Source organism: Mizuhopecten yessoensis, unplaced genomic scaffold, assembly GCF_002113885.1.
Source record: "Mizuhopecten yessoensis strain PY_sf001 unplaced genomic scaffold, ASM211388v2 scaffold7283, whole genome shotgun sequence".
NCBI lineage: Eukaryota > Metazoa > Mollusca > Bivalvia > Pectinida > Pectinidae > Mizuhopecten > Mizuhopecten yessoensis.
The window spans coordinates 1,460,518-1,487,931 of record NW_018406970.1 but is presented as its reverse complement, the minus strand read 5'-3'; the positions used below and the strand labels follow the sequence as shown (position 1 = coordinate 1,487,931).

At 35.5% G+C, this 27,414-nt stretch overlaps 1 protein-coding gene across 1 annotated transcript in view; it reads right to left on the bottom strand.

Moving 5' to 3' along the window:
* The window catches only part of LOC110453371 (b(0,+)-type amino acid transporter 1-like), a 29,719-nt gene extending 4,918 nt beyond the window's left edge, over positions 1-24,801 (bottom strand). The window contains exons 1-10 of the mRNA XM_021502286.1: positions 24,622-24,801; positions 20,279-20,511; positions 19,391-19,492; positions 17,132-17,392; positions 12,547-12,672; positions 11,415-11,514; positions 10,902-10,946; positions 9,197-9,320; positions 8,323-8,426; positions 5,615-5,711 (exon numbers count right to left, since the gene is read on the bottom strand). Of these exons, the coding sequence (XP_021357961.1) occupies positions 5,615-5,711; positions 8,323-8,426; positions 9,197-9,320; positions 10,902-10,946; positions 11,415-11,514; positions 12,547-12,672; positions 17,132-17,392; positions 19,391-19,492; positions 20,279-20,483 (1,164 nt within the window). The 5' untranslated portion in view covers positions 20,484-20,511; positions 24,622-24,801. The remainder of the gene's footprint in view (positions 1-5,614; positions 5,712-8,322; positions 8,427-9,196; positions 9,321-10,901; positions 10,947-11,414; positions 11,515-12,546; positions 12,673-17,131; positions 17,393-19,390; positions 19,493-20,278; positions 20,512-24,621) is intronic.
* Positions 24,802-27,414: the final 2,613 nt, after the last annotated feature.

Here is a 27,414-nt window from a genome sequence, read left to right as displayed (position 1 = left end):
GGTCTATTGTTAGTGTTTGAGACCAGGTATATCAGTGGTCTATTGTTAGGGTAACCAGATATATCAGTGGTATATGGTTAGTATTTGTAACCAGGTATATCAGTGATCTATTGTTAGTGTTTGAAACCAGGTATATCAGTGGTATATGGTTACACTAACCATAGATCACTGATATACCTGGTTACAAACACTAACAATATACCACTGATATAACTGGTTACACTAACCATAGATCAATGATATACCTGGTTACAAACACTAACCTTATATCACTGATATACCTGGTTACAAACACTAAGCATATACCACTGATTGATCTGGTTACACTAACCATATACCACTGATATTCCTGGTTACACTTACCATATACCACTGATAGACCTGGTCTCAAACACTAACAATAGGTCACTGGTATACCTGGTTACAAACACTAACCATATATCACTGATATACCTGGTCTCAAACACTAAGAATAGCCCACTGATATACCTGGTCTCAAACACTACCAATAGATCACTGGTATACCTGGTTACAAACACTAACCATTTACCACTGATATATCTGGTTACACTACCCATATACCACTGATATATCTGGTTCACTAACCATATACCACTGATATACCTAGTTACAAACACTAACCATATACCACTGATATACCTAGTTACAAACACTAACCATATACCACTGATATTCCTGGTCTCAAACACTAACAATAGATCACTGATATACCTGGTCTCAACACTAACAATAGACCTCTGATATACCTGTTTACAAACACTAACCATATACCACTGATATACCTGGTCGCAAACACTAACAATAGATCACTGGTATTCCTGGTTACAAACACTAACCATAGACCACTGATATTCCTGGTTAGTGTTTGTAACCAGGTATACCAGTGACCTATTGTTAGTGTTTGAGACCAGGTCTATCAGTGGTATATGGTAAGTGTAACCAGGAATATCAGTGGTATATGGTAAGTGTAACCAGGTATATCAGTGGTATATGGTTAGTGTAACCCGATATATCAGTGGTATCCAGGTATACCAGTGATCTATTGTTAGTTTTTGAGACCAGGTATATCAGTGGTATATGGTTAGTGTCTGTAACCAGGTATATCAGTGGTATATTGTTAGTGTTTGTAACCAGGTATATCAGTGATCTATGGTTAGTGTAACCATATACCACTGATATACCTGGACTCAAACACTAACAATAGACCACTGATATGCCTGGATACAAAAACTAACCATAGACCACTGATCTTCCTGGTTACAAACCCTACCCATATACCACTGATATACCTGGTCTCAAACACTACCAATAGATCACTGGTATACCTGGTTACAAACACTACCCTTATATCACTGATATACCTGGTTACAAACACTTACCATATACCACTGATATACCTGGACTCAAACACTAACAATAGACCACTGATATGCCTGGTTACAAAAACTAACCATAGACCACTGATATTCATATACCAATGATATACCTGGTTACAAACACTAACCTTATATCACTGATATACCTGGTTACAAACACTTACCATATACCACTGATATAGCTGGTTACACTAACAATAGACCACTGATATAACTGGTTACAAACACTAACCATATACCACTGATAGACCTGGTCTCAAACACTAACAATAGGTCACTGGTATACCTGGTTACAAACACTAACCAGGTATATCAGTGGTATATGGTTATCAGTGATATATGGTAAGTGTTTGTAACTAGGTATATCAGTGATCTATTGTTAGTGTTTGAAACCAGGTATATCAGTGGTATATGGTAAGTGTTTGTAACCAGGTATATCTGTGATCTATGGTTAGTGTAACAAGGTATATCAGTGGGATATGGTTAGTGTAACCAGGTATATCAGTGGTATATGGTAAGTGTTTGTAACCAGGTATATCAGTGGTCTATTGTTAGGGTAACCAGATATATCAGTGGTATATGGTTAGTGTCTGTAACCAGGTATATCAGTGGTATATTGTTAGTGTTTGAGACCAGGTATATCAGTGATATATGGTTAGTGTTTGTAACCAGGTATACCAGTGATCTATTGTTAGTTTTTGAGACCAGGTATATCAGTGGTATATGGTTAGTGTAACCAGATATATCAGTGGTAAATGGTTAGTGTTTGTAACCAGGTATCCCAGTGATCTATTGTTAGTGTTTGAGACCAGGCATATCAGTGGTATATGGTTAGGGTTTGTAACCAGGTATATCAGTGATCTATTGTTAGTGTTTGAGACCGGGTATATCAGTGGTATATGGTTAGGGTTTGTAACCAGGTATATCAGAGGCTATGGTTAGTGTTTTTGTTTTGTTTTGGGTATATATAACTGTAGGGTATATGGTTAGTGTTTGTAAACAAGAATATCAGTGGTCTATGGTTAGTGTTTGTAACCAGGTATATCAGTGGTCTATTGTTAGTGTAACCAGCTATATCAGTGGTATATGGTAAGTGTAACCAGGTATCGTAATGGTGTATGGTTAGTGTAACAAGGTATCTTAGTGGTATATGGTTAGTGTTTGTAACCAGGTATATCAGAGGCTATGGTTAGTGTTTTTGTTTTGTTTTGGGTATATATAACTGTAGCTAAAGTATTGGTATTTATATATATATTTACATCCCTTCTTTTTTTTGGGGGGGGGGGGGGGGGGGGGTCTAATCCTCCTTGGGGCAAAGGGACGGGCCGTATAGGGGAATATAGGAAATTCTTCAGATCCTCTTTTTCCTGTAGGGATCCTGACTCACCCCTTGATTGCATATAAATATACCCTGGCTGACCATGTAATACATGAAAATTTCCAGCAACATATGGTTATTTCAACTTCAATTTTGCTAACGTTTAAAGGTGAGGTTATTATAATGATTTCATTTAAGTCCCACAAGGTATGCTTTTCTTTTCAAACTTTATAAGAATATTTTCTTTGTTGAAGAGAGTATCAAATTGTAAATTTGGGGTCCCTGCCGCTACCCCAGGGTTTAGGATATATAGGGCTTCAAAAGGAAAATTGACCAATATTTCAAAAATCTTCTTCAGATTAAAGTGAACTTTTCATGGACATTGGGAGGGGTATAGTTTACTATAGTTTATATAGGGAAATTATGTTTTTAGGCATATTTTGTTTTTAAGTCTAAAGGAAATAGTTCAAATTTCCTTGAAATAATAATGAGATATCAATTTGATGCTATCAGAAAGTAAGATCCTGACTCACCCCTTGGTTTGGAGGGGCAGGTCCCATTGACATATTGGCTAAATAATTTAAAAGTATTCTTCTCTAGACTCCGATTTACTAGATAGAATCCAATACTAGTACTCTTGATGGATGGAAATGTCCATACATGTTTTATCTAAATTGTAAAGTTTACTACCCAAGGGTCATCTGTTGACCCTTTGGAAACGGGTAGATTTTTTAGATTATGTATAATAAGTAAAAACACTTTGGGTACATTTTGTTCAATTTCTAACATGTAATATTATTAGCTTTCTGGTATTGTAAAATGACAGTTAAAGTCCATTTGAAAATATTCATACATTGTAATTTTACCAATGTATTCCTATCTAATATAGCACTATTAAACCCTGACTTTAATTAATTTTGTGATTTTACCTGTACCAACAAGACACATCTTTTTTTAATTTACAATTAGATATAGATTTATCACTTGATATTATTAGCTTTCTGATATTGTAAAATGACAGTTAAAATTCATTTGAAAATATATACATGTACTTTGTAATTTATTCCTTCCTAAAATAACATCATTTAACCATGGGCTTAAATTATAAGATAGCATTAATTCAGTTATTTTACCTGTACCAACAAAACACATCTTTTCTTAATTTGAAATTTGAGATATATATCTTACATGTTAGATTATTAGCTTTCTGGTATTGTACAATGACAGTTAAAATTCATTGGAAAATATTTATACATTGTTATTAATTCCTCCCTAAAATATATTGATTTTAACTTTCACAACAAGACACAAATTTGTAATATGCAATATTTTATTACTTCAAACTTCCAGATAAAGCTTTTAAACACCGTTTCTTCTGTGACTGGTGTTGGCGAAATGTTCAAATACACGCTGGTATGATATTTCAAGCACATTTAAACATAACAATTTATTATGATGAATTTTGCAATTTTCTGCAAACTTAGGCAGGTGTGACGATTTGATTGTATTTAAAGTTTAATTATATCTCAACATGTTGGTCCACGTAATTCTGGTTCAGCATTGAGTGACAATTAAACAATTGTATATTTTGCAAATGATTTGTTAACATTTCATTCTCATAGTTTGAAAAATTTCATGTGTTTATAATATTTGTGTATATGCTGTCAACCTTTAGCTAATATGGCCCGTATGGGCAGAGTGGTGGGGCCCATTAGGGGAAATTCTAGTGTCTGTCTGTCTGTCTTTCAGTACTTTTGTTTCCGGAGGTTATCTCGGGACTCCAAAAGGCCGAAATTTCTAAAACTCCACATATTGATACAGTGCGATACATATAGATGTGCAAAGGACCAGGAGTTTCACAATTTTATCAGGTCAAAGTAGAGGCCTCTGTTACTGTCAAAAACACATTACATGACCCTAAAAGGCCAGATTTTGTTATGACATAACGAAGCAACAAGAAGTCAATTTACCAAAGGTCAAGGCAATCGGGTCAAAGATTAATCATAAGGCCAAATTATGTTTATCTTAACAAAGTTGGTCAGAATTAAATGGGGATCTGCGTATGCAATTAGTAATGATGTCCATATGTCTATCTGTCCTCTGTACGTCTGTTTGTCTGTTACCACTTGGAGATTATCTCAGGAACCAGAAGTTCAAACTGAAATTTCAGAGAAACAGAAGACAGAAGAGGAGAAAGTGTATACTACCAGGTATCTCAGGAATATATAGTTAGTGTTTGTTACCGGGTATTACATTGGTCTACAAGTAAAGTTTGTGAGCATGTATCTCAGTGGTTTATAAATGGATTATACTGAAACGTTAATCAGTTAACTTTCAATTTTTGAATTAAGAACTAATTATCAGACACATTTTGATAAGCGATACATATTAATAACTTGTTAAAGTCATCAACTTAAGTCCTTTATAATTCTTTGCTGAAGTGATGAATATGCATACCAGACGAGTTATCTATCTTGATCCAAAAATCACAGGGCATATTTAGGCGCCATGGATAACTTGTTGATAATAAATAAATTACAAATCAATAGCTTATCACTCAACTCAAAATAAGGATAAATCTAAACAGAACTCTTTGCTACGACAACCACCTAAAAAAAGTATTCAAGAGAAACATATCTATTACAACAGGCTTCAAACCTCGATATCCAGGGATTACCCGTTACTTTCACTCTCTGCATATTTTGAATACACCAAAGCAATATTGAAGACACAAAGACAGCTGTTTTATTGGTGTCAGGTAAGAGAAAATACAAATCGCTAGGCTTATACCTGTCCTTTGAAGATCACTGAGCCTTCAATTTTGCTAGGATATATTCCAGGTTTGCAGAGAGCGAAATTTAGCGTTACACCTGGATATCAAGGATGACAGCCCACTTACCGTAAATATGACAGAGGGTAAGGGAGTTTTCCTGTACACGTGTATATATGACAGGACATTCGGAAGATGGTGGTCTTTGGCAGCCACATACGTCAATCTATACGTTCGGAAGAGGAAAAGACAGTTATTTCCTAGGTTAACATAAGCATTGGGATGGTTTGAATGAGCAACAGTTATCTTATCCAGCATCCAATTATTTTCAATGTTCAACATTATATAGAGGATATTTTACATTGTCTTCAGTGATACAAATACCTATTTTGTTCCTATCAAATAGTTAGACTTACATGAAAATGAAAAATAAGTGTCGAATAAAATGTTGTGTTTCCCCTACAAAATAATTCCCCCATGATAGGTAACAGATGCTTAGAATGGGCATTATAATGGGCTGATGCTGCAGACGGCTTTCCCGAGACCTGAGTATCGTTAAGCTAACCAGGCTTTATTCAGTGTTTTTATTGGTCAAATCAGCAAAAGTGATATTTTTCATTTTTCACTTTCATAGAATGAATAATTTTCATTATCACACTTTTGTTTCTGATAATATACATTTTTTCCCATGTGATACAAGAGTTGTTTGCGTGGTCATAGCAGTTTGCGTGGTCATAGCAGTAACAGTTTTTACACCTACCCGGGAAGATAACTAGATATAAGCCCGGGGCTTATATCACTCCGGATACTATTCTCCAACAAATCCCTACCTCAAAAAGCAAGAAAGCAAGTACGCGTTTTAGATTCAGATATATCTGTTTTGTTTTTCAAATTTTGTGATAAAAAGTGCAGCCTTCGAGCTGATATCAAGGTCCCAGGTTTAATAAAGGGTGTGATATCATAAAAAAGACATATAATAACCTCTAAATATTTCACTGGTAAAAATGTATTAAAAATTGATATTCTACGTTATGCATACCCTTGCCTTTATTTTGTTTTGGATAAAACTGTAGCACAGTTGGGTCAGAACACTTTCGTAGACTGGGTAGCTTACTAGGTTAGAGCAATTCCGTCTTTGCGTATTGCAGAGTTATCTTCTCTTGGAAGCAGGTATTGATTGTTACGTCACTTGTTTGTGAGAGAAACGTCATCAATTTTTGAGAAAACGACGTAATTTTCTCACACAGACCAATGACGTAACAATCAATACCTGCTCCCAAGAGAAGATAACTCTGCAATACGCAAAGACGGCATAGCATACAAACAGGTCCCAATGCCTAGTTACAGTTCTTGGAAGAGGTACATGTACGTGGATCTTTAATAAAAATAGTAACGATCGCTAAAAGGCATATATGGCGCATAGTAATCAAACACATACAATCAATACAATATATCAACTCAACACAATGTTGAGGATTTCGCAGGAGCCGGTTAACTAGGTGTTCATCACTAGTTCTTGCAACTTCGTTAATATCTCCTCGTACATGTATGCATGCACATGTGCTGGACATGTATTTTGTTAAGTTTTGCTATTTTGTTCAATGTTCTGCACCGTGCACAGCTTGTACACAATCATTAATGGGCGACTCTTATAATTCCACTTGCAATCTTAATGTAAATCACGAAGAGAATAATTAAATAAAGCAGCACATGTATAGAACCATTGCTGTCTGCGGCAGACAAATATAAACCACAAAAATAAAAACATTACGTCATTGTTATCTTCATCTGACCGTTTATTAAACAAATGAAAAGTGATATGAATTGAAAAGAAATTTCCCGATATGAATGGCAATAACATATCATGCATATGGTTCGATAATAGTTTTCAATAATTTGCGTTAAATTTCGGAAAGAATTTATCATTTTAAGTTCGAAATAATTTTGATATCGTCATTGTAAAAAAGTAATCAATAAGAATTGAGTCATTTAGATACCAAACATCTAAATGACCAGCGCAGAGTATATGAAATGACTAACGCAGAGGATAAGAAATGACCAGCGCAGAGGATGAGAAATGACCAGCGCAGAGGATGAGAAATTTCTAGCGCAGAGGATAAGAAATGACCAGCGTAGAGGATGAGAAATGACCAGCACAGAGGTTGAAAACTTACGAATCAAGATTAACATTAATTAACCTTCCATGAGTAAAGTTGTGATTATCTGGAATTATCGAAAATACATACTTTGACACGTCATGAGAATTTTGGATTTCGTTATCAAATCATATAAACGAGAGTAAATTAATTAATTCGCTTTCCTGATTAACAGAAAGAAAGATATTATTTCCAACTACCTCAGTTTTGCATATAAGTTAATGAAGAACAAAATCACCTTTCTTATTAATGTATCAATTTCTTATTTAAATACTTTAGAACACATACGCTAATAAAACATAAACACAAATTATTGTTTAATAATTCTTTCTATACACAACAAGATGATAAAAAAACGTCAGTGTGTGGCACAAAGCAAGGTATGTAATAGAAGGAGAATATATTTGTCATCGATAAAGCAGAAAACACGAATCATTTCGAAACACCTGTTCTGATTCTCCTTGTGCTTTATCAAAATACACAATTAAACTCTTTTGTTCATATTTTCCATAGTTTATCCACTTTCAGGTCAAATTATGGTTTTGTTAACAGACTATTATTGTGTTGGTTTTATTTGTGTGTTTTTTTTAATAGTACAGCCTAACAATTAAATGTACCTATAAATTAAGCAAGAACCCTTACATGTTATTAATCTTTGCGGTCAAAATATCTTCAACTTACCGTCCACTCGTAAATATTGTCCCATTAACAGCACCAAAGCATGACAACACGACGCATATAGGAATGATGAAAGAGAAATCTCCTAGCACCCTTTGACCCCATATCTGAAAGAGAGTTAAGATGCATATATATATATTGATACAAATCTTACACAATCTTCTATACCTCGGTTTATAAAAAAAAAAAACACTTTTAAGTATAAGGACTTCGACCTGAAAGTATCCACTTTGTCTACATGACATAACATTAAGCTGTATGATGCAGTGTAATTCATTGTTGGCATATTAAGGGTTGGGCAGAGCTCTTGCAACTAACTAGTCCCTCTCCCTCTAGTTCATCGTTCAAGGTACTAAATTATGTTTACCACAACAAGGAAGTCAACTGATTTTACACAAACGAATTATAATAACTTCCACAGCCACTGGGTTCTTTAACAAAACATGAACCATTTCTATAACTTTCCACAGCCAATGTATGAAACAGCATAGCAAAAACTTATCCAGTAATACTGCAGTAATTACTGTGTCAACCGATATAACACAAAAGTATCCAGCACTTACAATAGCCACTGTGTCAACCAACATAACACGACGGCATATCAAAAACTTATCCAGTACTTACTGCAGTCACTGTGTCAACAGACATAACACAAAAGTATCCAGCACTTACAACAGCCACTGTGTCAAACGACATAACACGACGGCATATCAAAAACTTATCCAGTACTTACTGCAGTCACTGTGTCAACCGACATAGCATAAAGTTATCCAGCACTTACAATAGCCTCTGTGTCAACCGACATAACATAAAGTTATCCAGCACTTACAATAGCCTCTGTGTCAACCGACATAACTCAAATGTATCCAGCACTTACCACAGCCACTGCATCAACATGAAGGACTTCTTCCTTCGACATAACTGAGAAGTAACCGACATTGACCAGGATGTACACTACAGTGGTCAGAGGGATTCCTATTATGATGGAGCGAGGCAAATTTCTGAAACAAATACAGGGGTAGCGATACAAAATACAGATTCACAAAATTCAATAGAAGGTATGTATAAACGATAATGTCAGCATGCAATAACGATATTGCAACAAAGCCTGCTGGGAAAACTCCACTTTTCGTGGGATTTTTAATTTCGTTCAACTCGTTGAACCCACGAGTCTCACGAATTCATAGGTCCACGATGTAATTGCAATTTTTTTTACACAAATTCTCCTTTTGGTTGGGTACTCGTTATCCACAAATGCATGTACCCACGAAATTGTGTTTTGACGAGAAACCAAGAAAGTGTGGCCCCACGAAAGTATCTAAAGCATCTAAGCTGAAATATCACAAACATTCTGAGTCTGTCCCGAGCTGGAAGCAGTACATTAAGTACATTAAATTCACGTCCGTATTTAGGCTCATTATAAAGACGTTATGTAAAAAACACCGTTTATTTATTCATTTATGTGCACATTGCGATGATAATCTATAAAAGTGATTGTAAGCCGTTGTTTTTGTTTCACAATTATAACTAATACTATTATCCATATGTTGTAAAGCGCTATAGAGTAATTCTACAAATTGTATAGGACGATATATACATGTTGTATATTATTATTATTATCATTATTAAGTCTATTGGAAGACTGATAAAACGAAAGTATTCTAGCTAAGACTTAATGAGAATTAAAACAATGGGAATCTATAGCAAATTACAGCTACACAAGGTACTATTAAACTAGTGTTTATAACTCAATTTATATGAAGGGTGTTATGTCACTGATAATAGGGTATGTAAATATATTATATCCAAACGACAATAAATAAATGAACTACAATTGTATTTAGAATGATAAAACTGCAATCCGGCTTGGAAATTAGATCATTGTGGCGACTGTAAAATGTCTTCTGCGTAGATTGAAGTCTAATAAGTGTAAAAATACTGACTGATCCGAACCTTTTATTTGATAAGACTGGTAATATGTCAGTGAACTTATATCAAGAAAGCATATATACCATATTATTCCAGTTCAATACACTTCATCGACATTTTGTCATATTTTCTTCCCCACCCTCTGAATGGTATATACGAGTACATTTATTTGCCATTATAACTTTTTCTCTCACAATTTTCCTCTCCTGCGAATGGTACTTGCATGAAACTCTTTTTTTAATGCCATCCAATTTCAATACCATACCCCCCTCTCCGTCTATATGGTACATGCATGGCTATGTTCTTCTTGAAAGTATCCTCATTTCTCATCACTTCCCAAATTTTCCCTTTTCTCCCCCTCCGTTTTAATGATAAATGCATTGTACTTTTTCATTTTAATATTCCATCATTTCTCAACACCTCCCCCTTTTGAATTTGTCTTTCTCTCCCTGGAAGTGATGCATAATTGGCATGCTCTATCTTAATATACCCTCATTTCTCTCATCATCTCCCCCTTTAAAAGTTTTCTTCCTCTCGTTTGGGTTGAATATTAAGACATTACAGCTTCTAAAATGTTCGTATGACACCCCCCCCCCCCCCCCCCCCCCCCCGTTCCAATAATCAAAAATACATATATGGCTTATTATACTTACACAGAAGGATTTTTTAACTCAGCTGTAGCCAAATTCAAATTGTTCCTGTGAAGAAAAATACAAATAATGATACTTTAAACATGAGCACCTATATTATTTTTAAAGTTTTCAATCTATAGATCCAAACATTTAACAACAGGACAAATCGTTTATATACCAGACAACAACAACAACAAAAAACAAAACCAAAAACCAGTGAAATAAGATATTTTCGTGGGGCCCGAATTTCATTAATTCTCGACAAAGCACCATTTCGCGGGAACATCAATTCGTGGATTACGCGTACCCAATCAAACGAAGTTTAAAACTTGTTATTGCTTTATTGACCTTTGATTTTGTGTATAAAAATTACCCATGAAGTCATCGAAATTATAAAAAGAAAACCACGAAAATGAGTGATTTCAAAGTTATAAAGAAGAAGAACACAAGACAACCTCGTCTTATACTGCAGATAGGAAATATTAATGGTGTTTCTCTTATTTGTGAGATATTTGTTTGATAGTCATGACTTACCAGCCATCATAAGCCCAAAGTCCATTATAGAACGACAAAGCCAGTAGAGACAAATCTTCTTTTGTATCCTTAAACCCTTCGCTTATGTACACTGTGCTTCCTGCAAAATAAAACCATAGCAAAGTAGTTACAACGCCATGCTAGTACGTTACTGGTGCGCGCGAAACATTGTCAGGAAAATCGTATGGAATGCTGCTCTTGGTTGTATAAAGAAGGCATATGAAGTTAACAGAAGCTATCGCAGCATCCTTGATATTCAGGAGTTTCGCTCTATTTCGGTCTCTGCACCCCTCGAATATGCCATAGCAAAATTGAAGCATGCGGCTAGCTACTTGATTAGTGTCAGGTAAAAAACCTTACTACTCACTGATACCTGTCATTTGAAAATTACAGAGGAGCAACACCTCACTTCAGAGCCAGTAAGTTTTACCGTCACCGTCTCATCCACAAGGAACTGCACATTGAGCTTTCGAATTTGCTATTGCGTATTTCAGGGGTGAAGAGAGTGAAAGTAAGCGTAACCCCTGGATATCGGAGATGCTATCGCAGAAGAGCACATGCAAATACATATGTAAAAATTGTACTGGGTCACAGCACTGGTAACTGACTGAATACGTAGGTAAAACGTAAAAAAAAGTCTTAAAACAGTAATAGCACAAAAATAATTATCTTGAGAGAGCTGTCCATGTATGCTATCTAATAGCAGTTGGCGTCCAGACGCCGTTATCAGAAATGCGTTTACCTCGAAGAAAGTTAATAAACCAAATGTATACTTTCCTTAATTTCAACATAATTTTCATCTTTTTTTTTATTCAACACCTAAATCCTAAACAAAATATGATCACGTAATATAGAAATGTCGCAAGTTCAGTACCTAAAACGAACTCGGTACCATGACTTAGTTGCATTTTGTTTAATGGCAACAGCTTAACATCAGCTCAATGTAATTCAAGTTAAATTTTTATACTGTTTTAAATATAGATGTCATCATATTTGCTTTTATGATCGTGCAACTAGCATTTACATATTTTGAAAATAATACACGTTTTGAACATGAAAGAAAATCCATATGTATATATTCATATTAAATCCATTTAGAATGTCCAAGACTAAAGGATGATCAGAGGTTTACCTTGTGCGATTTTGACAATCCCCCCAATGATGATAATGGCGGCCGCCATTAGTTTGGTTGCTGTCAGCGTGTTCTGTACCAGCAATGCCGCATGGACGCTCATTGCATTGATGAAACCAGCAAGTGCTGGAATAATGAAAACAAGGGTCTATACAACCAAACCAGTGCTGAAAAGAGAAATAAATGCCAACACTAGGGCGCCTGACAGGGCTGAATGCGGCATTAGGTACTAAGGATATACCAATATGCCAACGAATAGTTAAAAACTGGCCCCTGTTTCAATAAATGAACAGAACTGATGGGTTTGGGTGTGTAAAAAAATCAAAAACATTTGATATTCTGGGTTTTGTTTTTTTTGTGGTTTGACATATGTATGTAGATTTAAATCATCACAAACATGTTAGTTTATCGTTTTGTTTTTATATTTTGACCTTATACAAGTTTTAGGTAAGGAGTTTCGTCAAGTTAAGAAGCTTTCATGAAAATAGGAGCAGGTAAACTAAATGGGAAAAAATTGGGTGGCAAGGTATGTGCCTTTGTACCTGTCAGGGCTGAAACAGTCACCAGCTAAACCTTTATAAAGAAAACATTTATTTATACTGCTTTACCTGCAAGGGTTGAAAGAGTGACCTAATCAACCTCTATATAGAAAACAATCAGTCATTTGAATCATTCTACTGTACCTAGCAGGGCTGACGGAGAATGGTATATAATACTGTACTTGCAAAGACTGAAAAAGGGACAGATAACTCGTGATTGGTATGGTCGTTTGATGTTGTTCTAAAGACATTTACCAGCGTACACGAATCTTGGTTATTTTGTTCAAATTTCAAAGTAACGAAAACAATTTATTGATCGATGAGGCATCTATACATTATATAACTTACGGAGAATTGGTGAGGGTGAACAGAATGGCCATAAGGTAAAACAAATTATGATAAGACACATGACCAATTAAATGTCTAATTGTATTGGTCCTTTGGACTTGTGAAATAAATATGTTATCACAGCATTACTTGGAATGTTATCAAATGAGACTATTCCCTTGAAAATCTGCTTAAAATACCCAAATACTCTATTCAACTTTTCCTTTGGTCTACCAACAAAACAAATTAGTGCATAACGGAATACCAAAAATCACGGAATGAACAGGAGGAAAGTAGTATAGGGATGTGATGAACATTTGAACAGCAGAAAGTTGCGAACAGGGAATTGAGTATCACTTGATCCGTTTGCATGCAGAAAGAACAACTACATGGTCCTATATGCATTTTTGCAATATCTGTTACATTGGAGACAGATATCATCTGTCTCTTATACTTTCGATATACAAATGAAAGTATTGAAAATATTATAGTATATATATATGTATATTTAATCGACAATCTTGTCATTATGTATATATATGCTCGTAATTTGCTGGTAAAGGGTTTGATATAAGTTTAATAACTTATGCCCAATCCATTTGCATGGAACTATAATATGTTTTAAAATAAATGAACTCTATGTAAGACACTTATTAGCTAGGCGTGTGTGTAGTTCCCTTGATATCACAACTACACGCTGAAGTAATCGGTGAGAATTAGAAATGTGATCCTGACCCAAATACAGACTCAAAAAAGTAAACAGGGATCCCACACGACAGGTATCGCAATACGACCCAGTGATGACGCTTTTACATTTCATCGGATACATTACAACATTATCAATGTGTTCTGGAACGTGACAAAATTTCTTGAGTCGTCAACAAAAGCTTGAAGGGGAGTTATACAGATGTTTTGTTTGGTTTTGTGTGACATTGTCAACAATACAGGCATGAGGATATATGTGTGTGTTAACTTAAGTGTGTATTTTTTTCACCGCCTCATCATGCACGTGCAAGGCGGTATGCATTTGTCGCATTTGGGGTAGTTTTCGTGACATAACAACAACACGTGTGAGAATGACATGCTTGTATGTCGCCTTTCAAATGACTTTTTCAACAATTAATACATGGTGGAGGTATGCACATTTTTGAAAAGTTTGAAAATTGAAAAGGCTTTTTACTTAACAGAATTAGCCACATATGATACTTTTTTTTAAAAGGAATATGCACCTATGTAGTAAACATCAGTACTATTTTCTTTTTACTACAGTTAAAAACTGTAGTGGACAATCACCAAATGTGACATATTATTCACATTTTAGTTGTTACTATTTCTTTTTGAATATCTATATACAAATAAAAAAGAGTGCTATTATAATCATTTACATTGTATCGTGTATAAAGTAATACGAATGAAAGACGTGTGGTAATTGCGATCCATTCTGCGTTTAGAATATTTTTATTGTTCGAGGGGTTAAGCCCAGTGATCCTCAAATTTGGCTAATCCTTATATTTATGCAAAAGTACATTAAAATGAATATCTCATAAGATATTAATGTAAGTATACGTTATTGCTTACTGAGGAAATAAAAAAAAAGTTCAAACCTTAAAAAAAACAATATTCTAATTTTGTATATATTTTTAGTTTCCATTCTTTATGTCATAAAAAAGACATAAGAGAAATATTGTTCTTTAATAATCGGTAACATGGCCAGGATGAAACAGATGTCCAATTGAGGTTTGAATATTTTTTGTTGCTTTATTTGTTTATTTTCTGACTCGATTGTCAACGAGTTTTTTCATAACCTTATACGAGTGAATTTTTTATACATACAATTTTACCAGTGTTGATATCACCACGCGAAGATGCGAATACATCACCTGACTAGAAATAGGTCTATGTGTAAATGATGCAAACCGATTACGTTACTTATTCAATGTCCAAAATGATATCAACGTACAGCTTTATTGGTCGTAATGTGCTGTATCTATGTATAAATTAGTAATTAGATACACACGCTTAGAAAACCATCCCAGTTCTATTTGTGCAGCAAAATACGTTTTAACATTTCTAAAATTACCCTCGTTTTTATATTAGCAGTGCGTAAGCATAAATGAAATACTCGTCATTTAATTTTGACGTCGCAATCTAAAAATTGTGTCAAATACGACACTTGCAGTTGATTAATGATGCAATGCTGTAAGACACACACACAAGCGACTGAATCTTTAATATTTAGACATAGATATAATCTAAACTGGTGCTTAACGTAAGAGGACGTGCGTAAAACCGCTTAATTTTCTGATTTTCAAATAATGATAATAATCATTATTTAACGTCATGTACATTGTCAACAACAAACATAAGCTCTGAAGAGCTAATCCCACGGGCTACCGCTGGGGTTCGAAATTCTTTGGGGGTGAGTGGTCTGAAGCTCACGCTGATCATCGCACACAGTAGTAATGACTGTGCTCGTTAGCAATCACGGCTACCGAGGCACCAAGAAGGAATGGAGTACTATTATATTCAATATGTACATTTTGAACCGTATGATTACTCAAAAAAAGGATTCGCGTGGCTATCAATGCGACGGCAAACCTCGGGGACTAAGAAATCGAAATGCACCATAGCTTCGACGGCAATTTAATGCAAAAAAACCATCTGGTATTTGACAACGACGCTGCAGTTGACTTGGTAATATGCTGTACAAAGAGCACAACAGTCGATGAAGCATTTTGCCCTAGTTTTATCAATTTTGAAAATTTGAATGAATAGCAATTCAAAGCAATAAAGAAAAGGCATCTTATGCTGATAAATTTAATGATCGAGCTTAATAAGACGTTCATACTGATCTTTAAATATTTTAGAAAGTGCTTCATTTATGCAATGGTAAAGATTGATATATTTAGTTTTGGAATAGATCTTTTTATAATTTATGATTGTATGCATCACAGTTCACACGTATTATATGATGCACGGTAGCACGTTGGTTTGGTTTAGTATTGTTTAACGTCCTATCAACAGCTATAGTCAGCTATGCGTGTCGTGTTTGCGTGTGTGATTTGGGAGGCTGCAATATGTTCGTGTTTGTCTCCTTGTGATAGCGCGGAACTGATGCCGACTCCATAGTGCTACCTCACTGAAACATACTGCCGAAGACACCAAGCAGGACACCCCACCCGGTTACATTTTACTGACAAATGGCGAACCAGTCGTCCCACTCCTAAATTGCTGAGCCTTATGCAGGAGTAGAAACTACCATTTTTACAGACCTTGGTATGTCTCGGCCAGGGGACAGAACCCAAAGGGTCGAACGCTCAACTAAAGGTTAAAAGTGAGGCGTTGTCAAGGGAGATATTAGGAAGAAGAAATTAGATTAGAAAGAAGAGAAAAAATCAGATCCCAAATTTGCCTCTTACGATCATGCAATGGGGGCAGCAGGTACAATTCTTCCGCCCTACCAGTGGGGACATTGAGGATATGTTTGAACGGAACTGTGTTGCATACAACCATAAATGTTAAAAGGATCTATTTCAATCCTAATATTAATGCTTTACACATATCAGGATGGTAACAGATACTTCCTTTCTCTAGGCAGAATTACAACCATGCGGAATGAAATATTTCAAGGACTAATAAAGGGGACTTTTACCAATAAACATGATGTTGAAGACTTATATGGCGTATGTTGGGGTCTAACAAACAGATACGGACCTTACCCATTGACATTATAGTGACGGTTTTGATGACGGCAGTTGGGGCCTCACAATCTCCGTACCAGGGCTGCGTGGCATACGTTCCCAGACTCAGAGCCATAATGGCGAACATGGAGGGGCGAAGGACAAATACGCCGAGCCAGTCAAACAGGAACACGGGTAGTCTCCCAAAACGTCCCATAGGCATGAACGTTCTTTTAAAGTACGCATGCTCGCCTCCAGATTCCTGGATGACCGTACCTAGTTCGGCGTATGTAAGGGCACCTGAAAGTAGGAGAGTAAACATATAATCTTTATCACATTTTTATCAGTAAAGTACAACGTTGCGGACTGCGATACCAAACAAATTCGTGATTTGTTTTTAAATAGTTAAATGCGCAGCAATACTTTCATTGTTAATTAAATGTATATAGCTTAAAAGATATGTGATATTAAAAAGGTGCAACACTATATCTAGGTAGGATATTATTTGAATTTGAATCTTTGAGTTGTCTTTAATGTTGAAAATAAACAAATAAAAAGCACAAAACCTCGGAAATATACCAAACTAGATTTGTACAGTGGATGGTCTTTTTTTGTTGTGCTTTCATTTAATTTTCATCATGAACATTGCTCGTACAACTTGTCACCACATTAGGTGGAACATGGCTTATATTATATGTGAAGTCATTGAAAATAAATCACCCACGAAAGTTAACGATTTTACAGTAGTTAAGATCATAGGAGTGTATTGATAAAAGGAAATAAGAAGTACATCCACAGTTGAAAATCCAATGTAGGGAGACAGTATCACAATATTTCCGCATATTCTAATGTTTGATATTAAACTGATGAAAATTGTATGTTTATTATTGACAGAACAGTGTGTTCTCTCAATATTAAAGTATTTCAAAGCAATCCAGGCATAAATTCAGTTGTTTTTTATCAATGAGTCCCATTTGTCCATTTTTCGGTACTTCAGGAAACCGGCTACCTATTTCACTTCTGTGAAGTTTTTCAAGGTTAAATACTATGTGTATATGGTTTTATTAAAAAATGTCAATTTTTAATCGTTTATAGATAATTAATTTAACACAATTTCAGCATTTATTAAATTGATATAGATTAATGCTATAACAATCTATGTCAGTATCATTTTATTGACATTGTTTTTCAAAAAATTGTGTCTTTCATTTTTTTCTCTCTCAAAATTCACTCATTTTTACATACATTTCCATTTAAAATCCTTAAAATTCTGACAACCGATATTTTTTTTTGTTGCAGAAAATTTTCTGTAATTCAAAGCAATATAACTACAAAATTTGAAGAAATTCTACCGAGAAATGGTGACACAATCCGATTACCCTAAAATCACATTTTATTTCGTTTACTGATTTCTTCCTGCAATTCCTATTTACATTAGTAGTATGATAACACTACTGAAATTTCAAGCAATACAACATTGTATACAACTGTCCATGGGTGTGTACTACATAATATCATGTTTTTCTTTCTTATTTTTACTGACAACCAGAGCGAAACGGCAAACAAATGACGACAATCATTTTGAATAAAATCACGGATCTTATTCATACATACGTAGTACATCCCTTAATCTACCCTTTTGTTAAAGAGTAACCTGATGTGGACAGCCTATCTTTTATAAACATTCCAGCTCCAATATTCTGCCTGTATTCCGCATGATTCAGGTGATACGTGTAATTGTCGATGGTGTCCTACTTAAACTGTTTCTATGAATTTTTAACCAAAATCACGCTGACAATCAGTCCTCGGGACCAACTTAAATCTCAAGCATTTTATTCATTCTAACTTTTAAGCGATACAACAGAAAAAAATCTTTTACGCATGCTTGGACACTTGGACATTTTTCGCTGCACTTCAATTTTCGCCTTTTGCGCCCTCCGTAATGAAGGCGAATTTATCATTACAGCGAAAATACATTTGTAAATTAATAGATTAATAAACATATAGTAATTAAATGTTACACATTAAAATGTTAAAATGTGTTCATACTAATATTATGTCTTTATCTCTGCGTGAACTGTAAAATGATTAACACAAAATGTAAATTTAAGTATTGGTTGTCATATTTTTGACATGCAATGGTGTGTAACATACATTGGCTTACCTACATATTCAACGTGGTGCTCTAGCGCGCACCATTCAATATGTAGGTAAGCTAATGTATGTTACACACCAATGCATGTCCAAAATATGACAACCAATCGTTAATTATTATAGTTAACCTTTTCGTTGACTCACCAAACATAGCCAGAAGCCCACAGGATGCCCACACTACCAGACTCATCCCAATGGATCCCGAACCCTCCAAAACGCCTCGGGGGGACACAAAAATCCCTGATCCTAGAATTTAAACAACAAAGAAAGCCTGCTCACAGTATAAATTGTGGTTACACAATTGCCCCAGATGTAGGCTAATCCTTGTATACATACTTGTTCTTATTTGTAATTGGAGTGTTCTATATACCATCAAATCACCAAACTTTGTAAATAAAGAAAGAAATATAAATTAAATAGTTATCAGTATATGAAGTGCAACATTTTATCAAAGAAGAAATAATGGGTTGACAAAATGCTTGAAGAATACGCTGAATATTTATTTTCATGATCCATGCACTATTGCAGGCAAAACTGTAGAGAACTCTATATTTTTGTACATACAGTAACCTTCCCTTAGTTTTGATTGTATCTACATATATATATTTATTTGTAAATGTAGCGCGACTGAGGAAGGAGAATATTTGTTTTTTATTTCCCATCTATTATTTTTTTCATAATAGACCTTAAAACAATGTTTATTTTTCTATAGATATGCTGGGAAAACAGTTTCCAGCGCATAGCTATAGCATGGTAGTGTAATGGGGATCCCACAATTAAATATGTTATAATGATATTGTATTCCGTCTTTGCGTATTGCAGAGTTATCTTCTCTTGTAAGTAGGTATTGATTGTTACGTCATTGGTTAGTGTGAGAAAATTACGTCGTTTTCTCAAAAAATGATGACGTTACTCTCACAAACAAATGACGTAACAATCAATACCTGTTCACAAGAGCAGATAACTCTGCAATACTCAAAGACGGAATACAAGCAATAAGTATAGTTATTTAAATTTAAATAATCTCAATACCTATCATAGTTCCTACGATGAGAGCCGTCCCACTCATTAGTCCCATGTTCTTCTTAAGTTCGATTGGGGTCACCAACTCATGAACTGACCCGGATCGTTTCTCCGCGTCTGGGGGACAATGGTGGTACCCGTTGGTATGATTGCCATTATGTAGGCCATTCTGGTGTTTAGGGTGAGAAACGTGGTCCTGACTCCGCCCAGTCATGTTTCACTGTGTGTTCCTTTGTTGTTTTCTACAATTTAAATCAATCGCACGATAAAAACTTATCGAAATCGCGTTTGTGATGTAGACACCATGGGCTTTTCAGCGAGAATATACTGGATGGAAACTGTGCAACAAAATCTAAAACAAAAAGTATAAAAATCCTTACAATGATCCCTTCAATTAGTAATGACAATTCCTGTCAAAGTCGGTCAAGAAAAAATGTTTTTTCCCAGTTTACGCATAATCTAGTTGGATTAAAGATCATACAAACTAATCATATATTCATATTAATAAAAAATGTATAAATTGCAATAAGATCAAGATGACGAAAATAAAGTTTGCCTATAGTTTGTCAAGCTGCATTTCCTGAAACCCTTTATTGTACTTAGTTTTCAATTTGCATTTCGGAACACTATAGACGTTTTCTTATATTTGACCTTTAATACCACTCGTGAGTCCTAAATAGGCGAAATGGATATATGATGCAGTTTAAATTTACTGGCTTGGCTTTCTGGATCTATTGAAATTGTTTTTTCATGCCAGTACGGGACGGAAGGTGATGGTAGGGGAAGCAAACATTGGTAGCCGAGTGGTTACGGTTTCTGCTGTCTCTGTTGCACCCTCAAACCAAAGAACCTACGCTGAAGATTGGAGAGTTCTCTGCTACACCCTCCAACCCGAGACAACCAAATAATCACCCTGAGGGTTGGAGAGTTCCCTGCTACACTCTCAAACCCGAGACAACCAAATAACCACGCTGAGGATTGGAGATTTCTCTGCTACACCCTCAAACCCGAGACAACCAAATAACCACGCTGAGGATTGAAGAGTTCTCTGCTGCACCCTCAAACCTGAGACAACCAAATAACCACGCTGAGGATTGGAGAGTTCTCTGCTACACCCTCACACCCGAGACAACCAAATAACCACGCTGAGGATTGGAGAGTTTTCTGCTACACCCTCAAACCCGAGACAACCAAATAATCACCCTGAGGGTTGGAGGTTTCTCTACTACACCCTCGAACCCGAGACAACCACTGTTATACACTCAAGGTAAGGGGTGATTATTTTTCCCTCGTTACTCCAATTAAATGTTTAGAAACAAAAGTTTTCAGCTTTTGTAATCTGTTTGCGATCCTGACTTGCACATGACATCTCCTGTCAAGAGCCGATTATGACGTCTTTAGTATTATTTCTTTCTGCGTGCAGTCTATCATATCCTAGGGGGGTGACAGAACAATTTTGAATTGGTAATACGGATGACAATTAAGTCAAAAGGGGTTGACTGTTATATATCTTTTGAGCTGCATCAAGCAAGTACCTCAACTTTCACGGGTTCAAATATCCAACAGTTTTCAGGATCTTTTGTCGTCCATTCTTCGAGATAGAAGGTGAAAGTTTTTACCTAAACACGACGCCTTCTTAATTTAAAAAAAAAACTTACTGAAGTAATACCGAAGTGAGCTATTGATTCCAAAAGCATAAAACCTTTGTCAAAGTATCGCTCATCTCGAGGATTTTTTTTATATTTGCACCTGTCAATCTTATTATCCTCAACACATATAAGACGTAATGCTACGGTCTTTCGACATTCAATGCGGCCTTGGTCTAATGTTGTGTAATGCTTAACTGGCAGCTTTTATCTTGGTTAATAAATGAGTATCCACACGCTGAACAAGGTTTGTCGCAGCTCATCAAGAACAATGTGAACATTACAACAATTAAGGTTTATTACTAGTTGAGTTCCTTACAAAGGCATTACTGTTGGTGTGCGTTTGGCAATCATGGTTCTAACTTTACAGTTTTGCATATTTTATGTAATGAAAACCCATATACAGAGACTTAATTTTGCGGAATCATAAATTAGCGAAATGTTTAAAGCGCAAAAAAATAGAATACTGCTAAAATATAACCGTTTACAGTATATGTTATCATATATTTACACAAGCTTGCCCTACCTGCAGGGAGCCCCATACAAGATTCAAGATGTATTCAAACTTTAGGCTGTACACGTGTAAGCCCATCAGTAAATGAAACAGAACACAATATAAGGAGAATGTAGAGCGATGATGTTCATTTAAATATATGATAATTAATCAAGGGGTTCCTAATTTGTTAGTTCATAGATAAATTTCCCAAACATACATAGCTGTTCTATTCTGGACACTTAACAACTGAATAGCCTTAAAAAACAGAAGCATTCTTCCAATCATATTTTTTTTAATAAACCGCACTCTAACATTTTGAAATTAATTAAAAAATAATAGAAAGTGAACTTCATCTTCCACTTCAGTTGGAATTACATTTATTACAGTGCCTTACTTCTCTAGGACTTTTTTTTTTATATCTTCCAGTCTTAATAGTCAGTAAAAGTGTAGAAGTCCGTTACCTGGAGAGACATATTCTATATTTCATACAAACAAATTAAAATTATGTGTTTTTCATTTTTCGAGTTAAGCTATACATTTAATTTCTTTTATGCTTCTCTTGCATCCTTGAGGAAACGAGACATCCACAATAGCAAATGGTGTGTCTATGATGACGACGAGAAAGTCTACCAACAATCGAGGGTAATTACCTGAGGCTTAAACCTAAATAGATTTCACCAGCGATCTGGCGGTTTAACTTTGCTGTCTCTCTTACCCAGTGTCTAGCGCAGCTCATATCAAGTTTAAACTAGTTCTATCCGGATTTTACTAGTCTGGGCCGCGCAAGACTATTCACGCACCAGTCACCGGATGGTGCGATGTTTTTCTTTTGTCAAATATGTGTACAGTTTTGTTACACTTGTTTGAGTAGGTGCATTTGTATTAACCCTTTCACCTCTAAGTAACTTTGGTAGACTCTACGTATACCATACATTTATCTTGGCGAGTCCACTTAAACTCTACAGTGGTGAAAGGGATAATAATGTCTAAACGCACTAGGCGTCCTAAGGTTTTTTGAATGTACAAATAGTTTAATGCAAAGAGACCATGGAGAGATTCGATGGACTGAAGAAAGTAAATTTAAAGGGGAGAAATAGAGCAACTGTTACAGAGCGAACAACAACAAGAGCTTAGGGTGGGGGTGGGTGTATATCAAACTATTTTTTTAAGTTAAAGGGCAATGGGGTGTCACGTTAGCTGATGACGACACCCCCCTTGCATATTTACGCATTTACGTCATCAAAATATCGAATTATGCAAATAACCAGTTCTGAAGAAGTCATAATGGTATTGTTCTACCAGAACCTGTATATGTATGTTACGTAGTATCATTGTTTCGTAGGGACTGTTTCTCTTTGTTAGCATTGACTGTTATATGTTGTGATATGTAAGTGTTCGTGTTCCTGTCTGGAAAAGAAAGCGGATTGTCTTGAACAATATTGATTTGTCTGCACTGTCGTTATTACTTCTCTGCTTATAATTTATATCTATTGACGTAATACGTAACCAAGGAACATGTGTTTGCTGGGATCCAGTGCACATAGTTGATCCTATCACCATCCCGTCAGTATGTCAATGTCCTATAACTAGGTTTGACCCAGTTAATGAACTTGGTAAATATGACCTGAACGACATGATGCGTGAAATATTCGGAACGTCATTGACAAAATGAATGAAGATGAGTAAAAAGATATTTGATATACTTCTTATACTTATATAGTAGGTGTGCTCAAAGCGTGTATATATGACTTATAATATATACAATATATTATCAAAAATCCATTTACTTGTCATTATATACAAATACACACATATTAATTTTATGATCTACAATAGAAGTGTCCAACTATTCAACTATTTGTCATTTTAAATATGTATATACAAATTTTGCTCGGACGCGGTGCCAATATTGGATCATACTGTCGTTATTACTTATGAGACATATTTATACAAAACAATGTGATATATATGCAGTTTTTCCATTCGGAGGGGCTGACAATCTGCTACCACTAGCCCTCCACTACTGTGTCCTGGGTTCGAGACCTACATGGGGCAGTCGCCAGGTACTGGCCTTTGGTCGGTGGTTTTTCTCCGGGAACTCCGGCTTTCCTCCGCCACCAAAACGTGGCACGTCCCTAATTGGCAATATAGCTGTTAATAGAAAGTAGTACACAAACACACCAGATTATCAATTAGTGATGTTTGCCTACCTGTGCGATCTCCCTCGTAATCACCCAAACTAAAAGGACAGGTAACGCACGTTCCACCTGGAGATCGACCTTGGTAACAAGAACCTAATGAACCAATTAGATCATGCACATCCAGTGGCGTTAACATGCCATACTCTGTTTGGGTATTTTTAAGTGTGCATTGTCAACCGGTTGGATCCAGTTATACTGTAGTAAAACCTGATAATATATAGGCATTGTAAAGAGATACAGACGGATGGAGCAATCACGTGATCTATTTGGGACATTTTCATTGGTTGAATTCGACCACGGCACGGATCGTCAATCGACGTGTGAATGAGCCGGGTATCGTCCCACCACACAGAGATGAGATGTACGCAGCGCATCAAACGGTTCAGAGGTAATTGCAATCCGATACAGCCCATCTGTATATGTGTACAATACATATATATAAATTATTATAAGGGATTTCAAAAGCATATTGGCGTGATCACAGGGACCTGAGAATTTGTCACAGTTTTATTTGAACCTTAACTAAGGTGTTCAGAGTAATTTTCCACGATCATCATTGGGCATGGCATTTTTAGTGACAGTTAATGTAAACCCCTCAAATGTGTTTAATTAGTCTCAATACTTCAGTTAAGGTGCAAATATGATATAGTTGTTGTAACAAATTCGCAGGTCTCCGTGTCTTAATAACTCTTATCACAGTCTGTACATTTAAGGCGTTTTGGGGGTCTAGATCAACACTGGGTGAGTGAAAAAGGGTCGACGAATCTCACGCAGGCACAACCAAAAGCTTACGATACATCGGAAAATGTATATATAGATGCAAAAACTCATTTATTTGCGAAGAGTATTGAAATGTCACGAAACGCACACATAAAAAGAGCCGTTGAGACCTTGACTATTCAAAGAATAGCAATACTCTTAACAAAAAACGTCAAATTGCATGGGTTCTGAGAGAAGGTAGATGTCATGCCTTGCACTTTGCGCAGATATAGAATTTTGTAAAAGAACAGTTAATTATCCATACTTCAATTGATGCCAAGTATTTGGTATGCCTGCCATAAATGCTTAATTTCGAAAGCCTTCCACCCTTTTTTCATACAACAGATACATATACCTTATAGAGATTAACTAGGTCATGTAGTTAAGCTGACATTCATAATAGTACACTACATAATAACTAGGTCAAGAATAGTCACTGTGACCTACATTATGAACGCTTCATAATTAACTAGGGCCGTTTTCGTTTAAACGGTTAAACTGGACGGACCACATGCAGTTGTTCGTTTATTAAATAACGTCGGCCTACTAATCTGATGCTGCTATCAGGCGAGCCTTGACAAACACGTGCAAGGCCTGTATAAACATTTGCAGGTCCGCCAGGATGTATACCCAAAAGTGTTACATTTAAAAGGACAAACCGGTTGTTCCGCATAAACGAGCAAGCCCCTGGCCTATTAGTGAAGACGACTATCAATATCGTACACTACATAATAACTAGGTCAAGAACAGTCACCGTGACCTCGCTATTAAACACTGCATAATTAATTAGGTCATGAGATCGAGGTGAGCCTCGCTATAGTAAAAATCAGAGCTAACTACAAGTTACAAGTTTTATTACATCCAAATGCAATACAGCACATAGGTTACAAACAAGATGGCGGAGGACAATTCCATTCAAATACATATATGCCTACAGACATGTAATAATGGTATCACTTGCAGTTTTACAGCATGATTGTTCGTAAAGATGTGAGAAGTATATAACAATATAATCATATGTGTGACTTTACTACCTGTATATATATGTGACGACATGAAAGGATGACATCATAATGAAAACACTACACATAACTTCAAACAGCCAGAAAGAACCATGGGATGTCATTAAAGTACTATTTAACGCGCTATTAACGAATCTTAAATAACTATTATTATACATGTACACGTATAACAAAGTTGATTCAAATAATGTTTTGATATAATATCACTACTGAGCGAGGAGAATTTTCCTTTTAGAAGTAGCGTGCCACAAATATTTACCCAATCTATTTAAAGATTTAACACTTTTACAGGTAAATAATTCTATTAGTTTATAGACACTTCGATGACGATAATAATACTGTTTGATGTATGTTTTTCTTAAATCAGAATATGCAGGACAAAGTAGTACAAAATGTACTTCATCTTCGATATCATTTTTATCGCAGACTGTACATATTCTCTGACCTCTTGGAATGTTATTATAGCGCCCAGATTCTATGTTAAGACTGTGTGCTTGCATGCGAAATTGACTCAATAACTTTTTTATCCTTATATTAATGGGCTTAGTCAGATAGAACTGGACGCAAAAGGTATCAACAAGATGCTTGCACAAATAACATTTTGAAGATGCATCAAAAGCACTGCGTAATTCTTGGATAAATACATCATGAACACGTTGAGCATACATTTGCAAAAAAAAAAGATTTTCATTTTGTACATATTGACAAGTCCAAATATAATTAAAACCCAAACTACATAGTTCACGCTTAATTTGATAAACCCAATTAATTTTACAATTAGGTTTTCTGATATTCAATTCGACTAATGCGTCGTAACATGATTTTAAAACACATACTAGTATTTAATTTTTTTAACCAATATCACATTATGGCCATTTTACGTTGCACATATAATGAATATCGCCCAGTTTCAAAGTAAACCATAGAAGTATTGACAGTTTTCTTAACATTTAATAGGTATTTGAGAAAAAGGAGATGGATTTTTTCAATTTGTGGCGATACATTATGCCCCCAAACTTCA